The sequence below is a fragment of the Panthera onca genome, chromosome D1, assembly GCF_046562875.1.
Source record: "Panthera onca isolate mPanOnc1 chromosome D1, mPanOnc1 haplotype 2, whole genome shotgun sequence".
NCBI classification, from domain to species: Eukaryota; Metazoa; Chordata; class Mammalia; order Carnivora; family Felidae; genus Panthera; species Panthera onca.
This window is the reverse complement of record NC_138348.1, coordinates 77441211-77455755: the sequence shown is the minus strand read 5'-3', so window position 1 is coordinate 77455755 and position 14545 is coordinate 77441211. Positions and strand designations below refer to the sequence as shown.

At 37.1% G+C, this 14545-nt stretch overlaps 1 protein-coding gene across 3 annotated transcripts in view; it reads left to right on the top strand.

The window, feature by feature from the left end:
• The window catches only part of MTMR2 (myotubularin related protein 2), a 117590-nt gene that overhangs the window by 64004 nt on the left and 39041 nt on the right, over positions 1 to 14545 (top strand). For 2 of the 3 annotated variants that reach the window (XM_060605301.3, XM_060605302.3), the window contains 5 exons: positions 2346 to 2421; positions 7334 to 7428; positions 7580 to 7690; positions 10852 to 10953; positions 12302 to 12385. In XM_060605301.3, the coding sequence (XP_060461284.1) occupies positions 2346 to 2421; positions 7334 to 7428; positions 7580 to 7690; positions 10852 to 10953; positions 12302 to 12385 (468 nt within the window). Of the gene's footprint in view, positions 1 to 2345; positions 2422 to 4913; positions 4936 to 7333; positions 7429 to 7579; positions 7691 to 10851; positions 10954 to 12301; positions 12386 to 14545 lie in introns of those variants that run through there. The other variant, XM_060605303.3, reaches the window with a different exon arrangement.

Below are 14545 nucleotides of genomic sequence, written 5' to 3'. Positions count from 1 at the left end.
TCAGTATAGATCCCGATGCGGGGCTTGAACTCACAAACCGCGAGATCATGACCTGAGCTGAAGTCAGTTGCTTAACTGACTGAGCCTCCCAGGTGCTCCTACTACTTTGAAAAATATTACATGCCAAAATGACAATACTTTTATTGTCATTTTATTTTTTTATTTAGTGGATTAAATTAAAGATATTATTAAAATCAGTTTTGCCTGTTTCTTTTTACTTTAAAAATTTTTAAATGTTTACTTATTTTTGAGAGAGAGAATGCAAGTGGGGAGAGAGAGAGACAAAGACACAGAATCTGATGCAGGCTTCAGGCTCTGGGCTGTCAGTACAAAGCCCAATGTGGGGCTCGAACTCACGAACTGTGAGATAATGACCTGAGCTGAAGTCATGTACTTAACCGACTGAGCCACTCAGGCACCCCTCTTTTTACTTTTTTAATGTGACTACTAGAAAATTAAAAATCACATATATGGCCCATGTTATATTTCTCTTCGGTATTCAGAGTGTATTAAGATATGACACCTCTTCTCTCAGAGTCTGGTAGCAAGAAAGTAGATGGTGTGGTAAGTGCCAGATAGGAGCTCATGCATAGGAGAGCCCTGAGTGAGTTTGAGGGCCTGCAGAAGGTGACCTTTAAAGTGGCTGCAGTACATTGTTTTCTCTTCCTTTTTACCTACTTTTGAAGACTCTACATCTGCTTTTTGGACCAAAGGAAATAAAAGTCAAAAGCTACTTAAAAAGTGTTTGGGAATCTTTTTTCTAGTGGTGTTGGTTCTCAGTCTAATGAAACAAGTCAAGGTTGAAGCAGAAGGCCTGAGTCTGCACAGAGACCGCTGCTCAGCCCTCCCCCAGATGTGACTTAGGCAACGAAATAGATGATGGTGTCGTTTGTGAAGTATGAACACAGGTCAGCTTGAGATCTGTGGAGTTCAAGGTGTTTGGGGGACATCTGGATGGGGAGGAACAGTAGCAGTTGGTTGAATGGAACCTAGAGTGCAAGAAAAATCTGAGCTGGCAGCATAGACTGAAGTTAGGTGAAGCCATAGGTAATGTATGAGATATCAGGAAGTGAGTAAAGTGAGGTGTGGACAAATCTCTGAAGAACAGGGAAGGTTGGGGAAAGGGAAATAAAGCTTATTGAAAAAGAATGGTCAGAGAAGGAAGAGTTTAACAGGATGGTGCTCTTTCAAGAAGCAGGCAAGTTAGGGTGCCTGGGTGGCTCAGTCGGTTAAGCATCTGACTCTTGATCTTGGCTTAGGTCATGATCTCATGGTTCATGGGTTCGAACCCTGAGTTGGGCTCTGTGCTGAAAGCACTGAACCTGCTTGGGATTCTCTCTCTCCCTCTCTTTCTGCCCCCCCCCCCCACCTCAAAAATAAATAAATAAACATTAAAAAAAAAGGCAAGTTCTAGATGAGGTCAGATGTAGTTGAGAGATAAAAATAAAGACTGAGAAATGTTCATTATCTATAATAATGAGAAAGTTATTGGGAAGAAAGTGGGTTCCCCGGAAGGATTGGGTTAGGTGGCAAAACCACATTGCGGGATGTTGAGGAATTAACATGAGCTAAAAAATTGGAGACAATAAAGATTATTGTCTAGAAGTGTAAGAGGTGGCGGTGGGGGGGCTTGTGGTAGCTAGGGAGATGTATTTATATTTAGCATATGACAATTGTGTGTGTGTGTGTGTGTGTGTGTGTGTGTATGTGTCTTGCTTGTTTCATAAATCCATTATGCAACCGTGTATCTATATCTTTACATCCTTGGAATCCAGTGTAGCATCCTTTGTAAGCTAACTATTCAATAACAGTTGTTGGTCATGATTGTAATGTATTAATACCTCTTTTTCAACAAGATACTTTGTCGCCATCATTTCCAAATTCTCTAAACATTAGATCCGCATAAGACCTTGATATCATCTGAGTTTAAATGCACTAAGGCCCCTGGTTGTGGTTTAATGGAAAGCACATGGGCTTTGCAGTCCACTAAACTATGATTCACATCTAGATTCTGACTTGTTAGCCACGTGGCCTTGAAGAAGTTAATGGTCACTTTGGGCCTGTTTTCCCTCATCTGCGAAATGAGGATAATAAGACCTACACTTATAGGGCTGTTGGGGGATTGATTCATTGAGAAAACACGTAAACTGTTTTGTATGGTACCTCATATGAAGTAGGCACTCAGTAAATGCCCTGTAGAAAAACAGCAGCTTCACGTGTGGCACGTGCCAGCACCATAGTTTTTGTAATTTGATTTCAGGTAGTGTGTGTGATACAGTGTGAAAAATTGGCCTTTGAATAAAACATGTTTCTTTTCTTGCTCCCTCCTCCCCTTTCCGTTCCAGGTCCTGAGGGAATCTAACAAATTAGCAGAAATGGAAGAACCACCCTTGCTTCCAGGAGAAAATATTAAAGACATGGGTCTGTAATGGTATTTTTTGTTGAATTTCCTTCTCCTTTCTGAGGATACAGACTGTTCAATACTCTCCGTGTACAGAGAGCAGCCTCACTGTCCAAGACACCTTATGTCTGACTGCACTCATTACTGCCAGTCTTCCTAGCATTTGGTGTGTCCTATAAGCCTGGACCTACTATGCTTACTGGTCATGTGTGTACTTGGGACTACTGGGAAACATACATATTGAATTACACCCTGCTGCTTCTCTTTACATTCATTTGCTTTACATTCGTTGAAAGTAGGTGGCTTTTTCTTGTCAACTGTCACTAAATTTTTTATTTTTTTAATTAAAAAAATTTTTTTTTAATGTTTATTGTTTTTGAGAGAGAGACAGACAGACAGACAGAGAGCAGGGAAGGGGCAGAGAGAGAGGGAGACACAGAATCCGAAGCAGGCTCCAGGCTCTGAGCTGTCAGCACAGAGCCCAACGGGGCTTGAACTCACAGACCAAGAGATCATGACCTGAGCTGTAGTTGGCCACCCAACTGACCGAGCCACCCAGGTGCTCCCTGTCGCGGAATTTTTTAAAGAAAGCTTCATTATTTTAAATGACTGCAGTAAGATATTGGCTTGCCTAGATAAAACATTGACTTGTCACTTTGTACAAGTAATTTTTCTCAAAACACATTCTTTCTGCTTCCTTTATTTTTTCTGCTCTGAATAAACTTAGGCTGAGTTTTGGATGAAAATATCTCATCTCCATTGCAAAGCAAACCTTTTGCCTATGGCTGCTTTTCTTTTGCATCCTAAAGAACTAAGCCTTAACGTATTGTATGGACTGGAAACAAGCATTTAATTTTGTTTTGTTTTGTTTTTTGGTACTCAGGCTTTTACTTTATTACATGTGTGTGGTAATCTACAAAATACCATCGCTCTTGAAATAAGAAGTAATTAATTAAGAGAATAAAGTAAATGGTTTCCTAGCCAATGAAACACCACCTTTTATTTTATTATTAATTATAATTTTTTAAAAGGACTTAATAAATGCTTAATTTATCCTGGCGAGGTGTCATTCCCTCGTGTAAAAATAAGAAAGTCAAAAGGCTTGCCTACCGTACATTTAGTTCCTTCGCTCTTGCAAGATACATGTTTCTTTTTGCTTTTAACTCTTGATTGAATACCTCCCCAGTTTCTTTTTTGCTCCCTGCTCAGCCTCGTGTATGCCCTAAGTTCTTGTTCTGCTGAGCTACTAGGTTAGTATTCTATGTTATCAACATTGGACATTACATAATAAGAATGGTTATCATTATTGAATGCCCACTGTCTCATGTAAGCGTCCTCACATCTTCTGAGAAAGACATTAATTCCATTTTGTAGATAAGGAAACTAAGGCATAGGGAGATTACATAGCTAGTAATGTTACAGCTAGTCTTATGACTGACAGTGTTTTGCTCTTCTGAGCCTGAAGTACATGCTATTTCCACTGTGATAAATAACCTTATCAAAGACTCTGAAGTTACCACTCCAACTCTCGTTGGCTTCTGTTCCTTTAAATAGCGATACTCCTTTAGGACTTTGTCCTTGATCTGTTTCCCTTTTTCCTCTTACCTGCTCTTTTTGGTTGACCATATCTAAATTAGTAGGTCTACCTACCATATATTTACTGATGACTCTAAAATGTGTTGTTTTTAGTGTGAACTTCTCTCCTAATGCATATAAACAAATGCCTGTGTCCTATATACATGCCCTTGGATATCCTATAGATGTCCCTTATACCCAGCATCTCCCAAACTGAAATCATCACCTTTATCCCCAAATTTACTCCTTTTCTTTTCTTCTCTCCCTCTGTTAGTACTAACACCAGTTGTCCATTCACTCAAAGCAGAAATCTCAATATATCATCCTGGACTACTACTTTTTTTCTGAACTCTGACATCCAGTGAGATCCAGAGGACTCAATCTCTAAGAATTTCTTGAATTTCTCTTTTTCTCTCAACTGTCCTGAGTCATTGATGTCATATATGTGTATATTGAATTTCAGGTACCTTTGAGAAACTTCAAGTGAAGGTATTAAGTGGAGATATCTTAGGAGCTTAAGAGAGAGTTCAGGACTAGAAGTCCAGATTTGAATCATCAGAACATAGATATCCATTCAAAATGAGAGGAGGAAATTAACCTTTGGAGCATATAGTGAGGAGGGAGACAAGAACATGGCTTTAGTAAACAGTTTACAATACCTGGTAGAAGAGGAGCCCAGGAGGGAACTTGCAGAGTGAAGCGTGTGTGATACAGCGTATCACTGTAGAGAGAGCCAGACTGTATATTTACCTTTGTCCCCAAAAGTACTTTCCTTCTCCACTTCTGTATCTTGGGTTCGGTTCTTCTTCTGCATTGAGCGCCATCTCTCTCTCTCTACCCACCTAAAGGATACCACAACTCACATGCCGATGTTCCTGGAACATGTTTTCCATGTTCGATGTTTCGATGTTTTCTGATCCTCCAGCTGGATGGATTTCCCCTTCGATGTATTACTTAGAGTATGTTTGTGTGCCTCTCTTTCTGTACAGATTGCATGCTCTCATATATTATATTTGTGTATATTTTATATCCTTATAATATGTATTCTCAAGGTCACTTTAGCTCACCTCACAGAAACTATTATGGGTCTTTCCTCTGTGAACTTGGTGAAAATTTGAGAGGGTTGGTAAATCTAATCTCTCAGTACAACTAGATGGTATTAGTATTGCAAAATTCAGAAGAATACCTAATCTATTAAATATTCTGATTCAAAATAATCTATGTAGACTTATGTGAAAAATTTATGTTTAATATAAAGTGTAAGGCTAGAGTAATGTAGAATATGTTAATCCATGTAGATAAGGCATTTGATTTTTAGTTGGTCTAGTATAAATCTGCAGTTTAATTTTTTAAAAGTTAGAGTAGTGTTAGGAACATCACCTGAATGCTTTAAGGAGGTAACAATATCAGAGTATTGTGGCTTGGGTGTATCAGGAGTAGAGATAACTCCAGACTACAACTTTTCAACCTTTAACACGGGAGTCAGATTACGCTATATTAGTGGTTTAGCTTTGCATGACGTGATGGAAAGAGATTTGAATTTGTGGTCAGAGGAACCGCATTCAAGTCTTAATCTTAGTTACTAGTTCTGAAACGTTAGGCTATTCTCTGAGCCCTGGTACTCTCATCTAAACTTTGTAAGTGTAATTATAGGTCTTATATGCAAGGTTTATTAGGAAGGTTAAAGGAAGCACACAGGTGAAAAATACTTTATAAACTATGCAGTGCTAAGCCATCCATGCTGGTTGTTACTATTGTCATTTTCTCTGGAATGGTTCCTGGTTATAATCTCTCATCTACTTGGTACAGACCCTGATAGGCATAAATTCTCTCTTCATTGTGACTTAGCTGCCACCAGCCTGAGGAGGAACAATAAAGTGGGCAGAACGAAGCAGAACCTAATGACTGATGATAATAGTAACATAGATAGAAACGCTTTGTGTATGTATACTGCTTACAATTTTGGAAGTACTTTCATGAATTTATGCATGATTTTAGAATAAAGGGTCAGGTGTAACAAAAACATTGGACATATCTTGCAGTAGCATATAGAATAATGAGATTGATTTTCTTGTGTGAGTAAAGAAACTGGGTCTGGAAAGAATCCAGAAATGTTTTAGTAGCATTGAGTAAAGCTTTTCTCATTGAGGTAAAAATTTATAAGGGCAAGAAAATGTATGGAAGGCAAGTTTATGTATCTTTCCTTAATGATGGGTTTATTTAATTTTAAAAGCTTCCCTCTAAATGAAGCATGCATTGGAAACAGTGATTTAAAAAATGTAGCTCATACTTGAACATTCCCAAGGGAACTATTTTGAAGGTTAGAAATGTTTGTTGTAAGGTCAGTCTCATTTCAGATTCCATACAAAGCATTCAGTCCTCCAAAGTGGTGAGTAAAAAGCCAAGTCAGGAAGTTGCAATACCATATTAATACGTATTTTACGTCCCTAAGTTCTCCCAGAAGCCCCTTGGACAATTCTTAGCAATTTGTTGCTCTTGCTTGTGCCTTACTTTCTTGGAGTGATGAAGATATTCCTCTGTTTGCTCATTTGCTGCTATAATGACATCACAGGGATTTATGAATATTTTAAGATGTAAAAAAGCTCATAGTGGGCATTATGAACTCTACCATATTAAATATTATTTTGAGCTAGTGGTAGCTGAGTTATCCTGCTTCATTAATGGATGTCTAAAAAAGCATAATGTTGTGTAGATTCATCGTTAATCATGTAATAGAACAATGCTTGTGATTATTTCTCTACAAAGTTTGACATCAGTAGCTTGGTCAGAAATACAACGTCCTCTTATTCTATTATTTTTCTAAGAAATTATATTTCGAATACATTGCATTTCTCCTACAGTATTTTCCCTGTAAACATAATCAGGTCAGGAGTTTCTGGTATTCGATCTTCCAGATGTATTTTCGGAGGGATGTTGATAAATTAGACTGATCAGAAGCCCAGCAGATTGGGGAGGTGATCTAGAAACTATAAGATGACTGGTGTCTGTGGCCTGAGACATTTCCATTTATTAACCACCATCACTATCACCCTTCAGCCACGACTCCAACTCCCACACAGAACTTTATCCAGCGGGGAGCTAGCCTGCTCTTCTGTCTAAGGGCAAGTGTTTTCTCTGCCTCTTCAGTCCTTCCCACTTATTCTGCATCCCTACCCCAGATTGCTATGCGGTTGGAAGCTTGGATTTGACCTCTGAGTTCTGTTTGAGTCACTGATTGTGTGATTTTTGAGCCCAGGTTAGAATAGCAATCAGAATTATTTTACTTGTGAAAAGATGAGAGCGCAGTTTTTAAAAGTGCACAATGTATGGTAAACTGTGGACTCTTTGCTTTTGCAGCCAAAGATGTGACTTATATATGTCCATTCACTGGTGCTGTACGAGGAACTCTGACTGTCACGAATTACAGGTTATATTTTAAAAGCATGGAACGGGTAAGACTGGTTGGACTAGATTTTTTACATGTACTTCTGTGTGTGGTTTGTAGTTTTGTCCATTTTTGATCATTTTTAATTAAAGCATTTCTAATTACGATCATTATATCAATTGTTCCATTTTAATTGCTGTTTTCTTTCCTTCCTTTAGGATCCCCCATTTGTTTTAGATGCCTCTCTTGGTGTGATAAGTAGAGTAGAAAAAATTGGTGGTGCTTCTAGTCGAGGTGAAAATTCTTATGGACTAGAGACTGTGTGTAAGGTAAATGTTATAATATTTGTGCAATTTTGATTTGGTTTGAAAAGCTTTCTGTTAAATAGAACCTGTGTGTAGAAACTGGTTTCCAAACTGTCAAATAGATTTCATACTGAAACATCATTCTAGAAGACAAAAACAACAATTAGGAGTAATAAAAGGTAGTCTCTCATGAATTAGGCTTGAATTCTTTTGGACCCAATACAAATGACTTTGACATTGATTATTTCATGTTAAGCCTCAAAAAATCCTGAAGTAGGGATGGTAGAAATGATTACCTTTAATTTACAGAAGCCTAGGGGTGAGCCTTCGTACTGGAAGAGCCAGCTCTGATGTATTCGTCATCACCTGGCGTTCCAGTCTCACAGTTTTTCTGTTTCTGAAAAAATGGTGTGAAAAACTTGACATTATAGACCTTCTCTATTTTCTTATCTAACTCCTGTCCTTTTTTTCTCCTCATGGTTGGCTCTGTTTTATTTTCGTCCCCGTATTTTCCTTTGCCATGAATGTTCTCTAACTCAGAGCATTTACCTATCATATTTATCTTTAAAAAAGAAAATTTAATTCCAGTGTTGTTAACATACAGTGTTGTATTTGTTTCAGGTGGACAATACAGTGATGTAGCAGTTCCATATTTTACTCAGTGCTCATCATAAGTGTACTCTTAATCCCCTTCACCTGTTTAACACCCCCTCCCACCCCCTCTCTGGTAACCAGGAGTTTGTTCTCCATAATTAGGAGCCTGTTTTTTGGTTTCTTTCTCTCTCTCTCTCTATTTTTTTTTTTTTTTGTTCATTTATTTTGTTTCTTAAATTCCATATGTGAGTGAAATCATATGGTGTTTCTTTTAGCATTATACTCTCTGGATCCATCCAGGTTGTTGCAAATGGCAAGATTGCATTCATTTTTAACACTGAATAATATATACATGCACACATACACACACAACATACACACACACACAACTCATCTTCTTTATCCATTCATGTACCAGTGGACACTTGCGCTGGTTCTGTGGTTTAGCTATTGTAAAAAATGCTGCAGTAAACATAGGGGTGCATGTCCATTTGAACTAGTGTTTTTGTATTCTTTGGGTAAACACTCAGTAATACGATTATGATCTGAGGGTAGTTCTAGTTTTAATTTTTTGAGGAGCCTTCACAATGTCTTCACTGTGGCTGCACCAGTTTGCATTCCCACCAACAGTGCATGAGGGTTCCTTTTTCTCTGCATCCTCGTCAACACTTATTTGTTGAGTTTTTGATTTTAGTCATTCTGACAGGTGTGAGGTGATATCTCATTTTGGTTTTGATTTGCATTTCCCTGATGATGTCTAACTTGTATTTTTTAAATGCATTGATATTTGAATGAAACTTAGACTTTTAGATTTTCACCACTCCGTTCAGTCATAGATCTTTCATATCAGGTGCCACTTCTTTGGTTGCTGTTCTCAATGTGGTCTAATTAATACCTGTGCGCATGTCAATTCTAGATCACCTTAATTTTTTTTTGGTTCTTCTGCCAGTGCCAAGAGTAAAAGCAAGTTCCTTTCTTATGCTACTTTTAGAAGTTTTGTGTATCTAGTAATAAAAGTAATGACTTAATAATTATTTTTATGCTTTTCCACTGTTTTTTTTTTTTTTAACGTTTATTTATTATTGAGAGACAGACACAGAGCGTGAGCAGGGGAGGGGTAGAGAGAGGGAGAGACACAGAATCTGAAGTAGGCTCCAGGCTCTGAGCTGCCAGCACAGAGCCCCACGTGGGGCTTGAACTCACCAACTGTGAGATCATGACCTGAACCGAAGTCAGCCACTTAACCGACTGAGCCACCCAGGCGCTCCTATGCTTTTCCACTGTAGTCAGAAGGGATCTAAGAGTGCAGTAGCTTTCAACCATGTGTCAGGCATGTTTAGCTTTCATCCATGTGTCAGGCACGTTGTCTCCTGGTCACTTTTCTGTAATCTAACAGTAAATAGAGTAAATTTGTAGGCTCCCTGCTGTGGTACTTTTAGATAGCTGTGTGGTTGACAGAGCGATTCTGAATATCTCTACTAGTGGTAAAGATTTTTACTGAAGAAAAACAAGGTATCAGCTTAGATTTCCATACATGTTTGTTTTATAATATGGTAGAACTAGCATCCTAGTTGTGGGTCAGATTTCTAATAAAATGTTCTACTCATTCATGTACTGCAAGTGCATTGTAGTGTAGTCTCTGTATTCAGTTTTACAGGATTGGGTATAGTTTGAATTCTGCCTAGATTATAAAACACCTAGATAAAATGGGTTGTTTGAAAGTGTTCTTAGTCCCCAAGTTTTCCTTAGTGCAGTTAAGATGCCAGTAAACCAGAACATAATATCTGTGTTCAGCCCGAGCACAGAAAATTGCTTGAGGACAAATAACAGAAACGGGAGCCTCCTTGGTCTTTAGATCTGACTCTAGAGACCACATGATATCAACCAAACAATTGAGAATTCACCTGTTAGGAGATGGTTAAAGAACTTGGACATGGAGTAGACAAGGAGATTTAGGCAGAGTTTGATTCTATCAGTCTAGTAGCAGGAAGCTTACAAAGATCCAATGAAAATGAGTCCTGGGAAGGGGTCATAAATAGGAAAGTCATCACTAGGCAAAATGGGAATGAAGATACTTATGAAATATAACAAGAGCTAATCAGGTTTTTAATAGGGAAATTGATGACAAAATGGGTTTTCACAGGGGAAGGACATACGTGAGCTGTGTATCAGTCATAGTAAATTTCAGATATAATATCTTTTATCTCTAGTGCCTGCATCAGATGCTGTCTCCTTTACTGGCTTATCTTGAGTAAATACACAGAAATAAAATTTCTGTCCTCTGAATAAAATGAAAGATATATAAGAACATTATGGAAAGTTATAAACATTATTAAAGAACTTTAAATAAATAGATGAGTAGGCACAGTAGCCTGGAAATTAGAGTACCTTGTGGTTTTGAATATTTCTTTCAAATGAAATGCCTTTCAATAAGGCATTGTGATTTCCCTGTCTCCAGGAGCTCTTGTCCTATTTTTGTATCCCACATTCATAGGTCTTAACATTTTACAAGATAGTTCCCAGTTACCTTATGTGTTTGTTCAATAAAAAGTGAACAATTACAGATGACTTGGATCCTAAATCTTTTCTAGGATATTCGGAACTTACGGTTCGCTCATAAACCTGAAGGGCGGACAAGAAGATCCATATTTGAGAATCTAATGAAATACGCATTTCCTGTCTCTAATAACCTGGTAAGGTGTTTTTTTTTTTTTTTCTTTATCTTAGAAAAGTGTGTATTATAATTTTTGGAGTACTATAAAGAAACTTGTCTAAGCTACCTAGAAACTACATTTACGATCCTACTTTGGCATGAAACCAAATGCATAATTTAGGTTTAACCTAATCTCTTGGAATAGTTCTTTTTTGGTATGAAATGAGGAAGCTGGACTAGTTGATTTCTGAGGTCAGTGTCTGCCCACTGACATTCTATAATTATATGATGTTTCTATCCAGGGCATTCCCATGATGAAAAGCTGTCTGTGGTCTTCATTAGGATTTGAAATCTTTTTGTTTGTTTGTTTTTGTCTTTTGTATTTGTTTTTGTTTTTGTTTTTGGTTTGTTTATTTATTTTGAGGGATGGAGAAGGGCAGAGAGAGAGAGTCCCAAGCAGGCTCTGCACTGTCAACACAGAGCTCAATACGGGGCTCGATCTCACAAACTGTGAGATCATAATCTCAGCCAAAATCAAGTAGTCAGACGCTTGACCGACTGAGCCACCTAGGCGTCCCTGAAATCTTTTTTAATTAGGAGCTGAGAGTTAAGTCTACCAATTTTAGGAGGAAAGGGTGGACAAATACTTAGCTGAGCTCTTGCTATCTGCTAGTCATGATGTTAGGCTTCCTCACTTATGTTACATAATCCAGCTTCCATGGTGGGTGTAGCCCCAGGGTGGGTGGCAAATATTATTTACCCCTATTTTGGAGTTGAAGCCAGGAACAGGTAGGCAGTTACCTCAAGGGCACAGCTAGTAGGGAGTAAAATTGGAATCAGTACTGGTCTTTTGGCTCTCCTTTGAATGTTTTTCATCATAGTTGTTTCTGTCATTCTGTCTATTTAAATGATAAGTTTTCTTTGTTGGTATACCGATTGTGTGCCAAGAAATAATACGTCAGTATGTTTTAGAAGATGTAGCATCAACTTCGGCTGCCTAACTGCTGACATCTGGGATGTCAAACCGATTAATCATATCAGGAGATGTCTTTTGTTATGTAAAGTCTTTCATTATTTAGAAGAAAACCTAAGCAGCTGATATCTGAAGGAAATACGGTGATATGTTAGCATTTGATAAATCTTGGTGGTGGGCCTCTGTGCTTTTCTATATGTTTGAAAAATATGAAAAAAAAACAATACATTTTCAAAATTATAAAACAAGAGCTAAAACAGCAATATGAAATAGGACACCAATACAAAACATCCTTATAGATGAGTAAATGAAAACTTTGAGTATGATAAGGATATATTTCTGATTATCTCCTTAAATGTCTGTTGTTGTTGTTTTTTTTTTTTTTTAGCTATTAACTCTGTTTACTGTTTTGTAGCCTCTTTTTGCTTTTGAATACAAAGAAGTATTTCCTGAAAATGGGTGGAAGCTATATGACTCTCTTTTAGAGTATAGAAGGCAGGTATGTACTTTTTTCTTTCAATTTTAATGTTAGAGATTATTTTCATTACAACACAAAGCTTAAAGGTAGACATAAACAGCTTTATATAAGTTGTATGGGTTTTACTGTTGTTCTTTCAATGAAGCCTAATCCTGATTTTTCTTGTCTGCTTTCAGTTTCTTTAAACTGGGTTGAGACAGTGCCAAACTCTGTTTGAGACAGAGATCTTTTAGAAATCTTTTCTTGCCTACCTAAGAGCTTACAAGTAAATCAGCTTGTTTAAAAAATGGTTAATAATGGTAAAAATTAAATGGTAAATATGTTTACATTTTGATATTCTTATATGCCATTCAACATTATTCACACATATTCTTCTCTTTTGGATATCCTATAACATAATTCTAAAAACTTTTATAGTAGTCCTCCTTACAGCTTAGCTCCCCATGAAATTTTAGAAGTTTTAGATCTTCATAGAGGACACACGTCTACATAAAATGTTAACAAATCAAATGTAATAGTATACCAAAGAGATAATACATCGTGACTAAGATGAGTTGGTTTAATATTAGAAAACCTGTTGGTGGGATTCACCACAGCAAGAGATGAAAGCAGAATTCAGTCTGGAAATGTCTGGAAATCTGCAGCACAGTCTATCATTCTCCCTCTTCTTTCTCGACCCACCACTTCCCAGAGCCCTTAAACTGACTGTTTAAACTCTCCCTACAACAGTCTTTATTTTTAACTTTGCCCGTGTTCACTGTGCTTTCTTGAGAATTTAAGTTCAGAGACATTGATTGTTTCTTTGGTAATCATTAGATCTGATACCCAGTTTTTCTAGAATTCAGATATGAAAATAAACTGATTTTGTCTTTAGATTTCAAACATTTCGTTTGAATTATAGAGCTTCCAATTGACTAAAGTGTGTTTCACAAAGCAAGGAGAGTAAAAACCCGTCACACCACTTAGAGAACTAAAGATACCCAGTGGTTTGAAGCGCAGTTTGTTGCTCAGTAGCATGTGGCCAGTAAAATCTTATTCAGTTATAAAGCCAGCAGCTTGGCAAAGTATGAAGCAGAATACACAATAAATGGATCAATTAAAAATCAAGAGTCTATAAGTAACATTGCAAGATATTTGCCACTTCAAAAAGTCAGTGTCAGAACTGGGTGGGAAAGCAACCAGAAAATCCAACCAATGTCCTTGGAATGGTCAAAATGAGGAATATTCTGTGGGGATCTGGGCAGAAATTGCCATCTGTTCTAGTAGCATTCAACATAGAACTTTGGAAAGCAGGTGGGAGACCTGTGGCTACAGAAAAGAAATGTTATTAACAGAAAAAAATAAGTTAAAGAGTAAATGAACAGTTATACCCTAATTATAAGATGAGGAAGTGTGGCAGTCAGAATAGAGTCTCTACATTAAATGATATAGATGCTTTATGATCTTTGACTTACTGGGTGAATTTTTGACTTTTTTTTTTCTTAAAGAGTTAGATACTTTGTCTCTGAGTCAACTACGCCAAATCATACTATAAATAACACTACATTTTTTGTAGTTAGAAGATTCAGGTTTTGGGGTTTATTTTGGTGTATATTAAGTTTATTATAGGAGAAAATGAAAATAATACTTTCATATAAACCTTAAGACTAAAGATGAAACATCAGAGTATTCCTTTTCAATTAAAAAAGATTTAAAGTGGTAACCCTTGCACCCTGCATAGAATTCAAAAGTACAAAAGGGTCTATTGAAAGGTAGGTTTCCCTTCCAGGACAGTCTTGTCCCTCAGCCACCGCAGCTCCTCTCCTGTTAGGAAATAAAGTTACTGGTTGCCTGTGTGTTCTCTCAGAGATCTTATGCCTGCAAAGCCTGAGTATATGTGTGCATTGTTTTTTTAAGCAGATAACAGCTTACTGTGCACACTGTTCTGTACCTTTCTTTTTCACTTAATGTGTTTTGGAGATCCTACCATCTCAGAACACACAGACCTCCCTCTTCCTTTTTTCTTTCAAGTCGAGGTATAATTCATATTCCATAAAATTTACCACTTTAAAGTGTACAGTCCACTGTTTTTTAAACTTGTTTTTTAATATTTATTTATTTATTAAATAAAACTTAATAAATTTAATATTTATATATAAATATATTATATAAATATTTATTTATATTATTTATTTATTTATT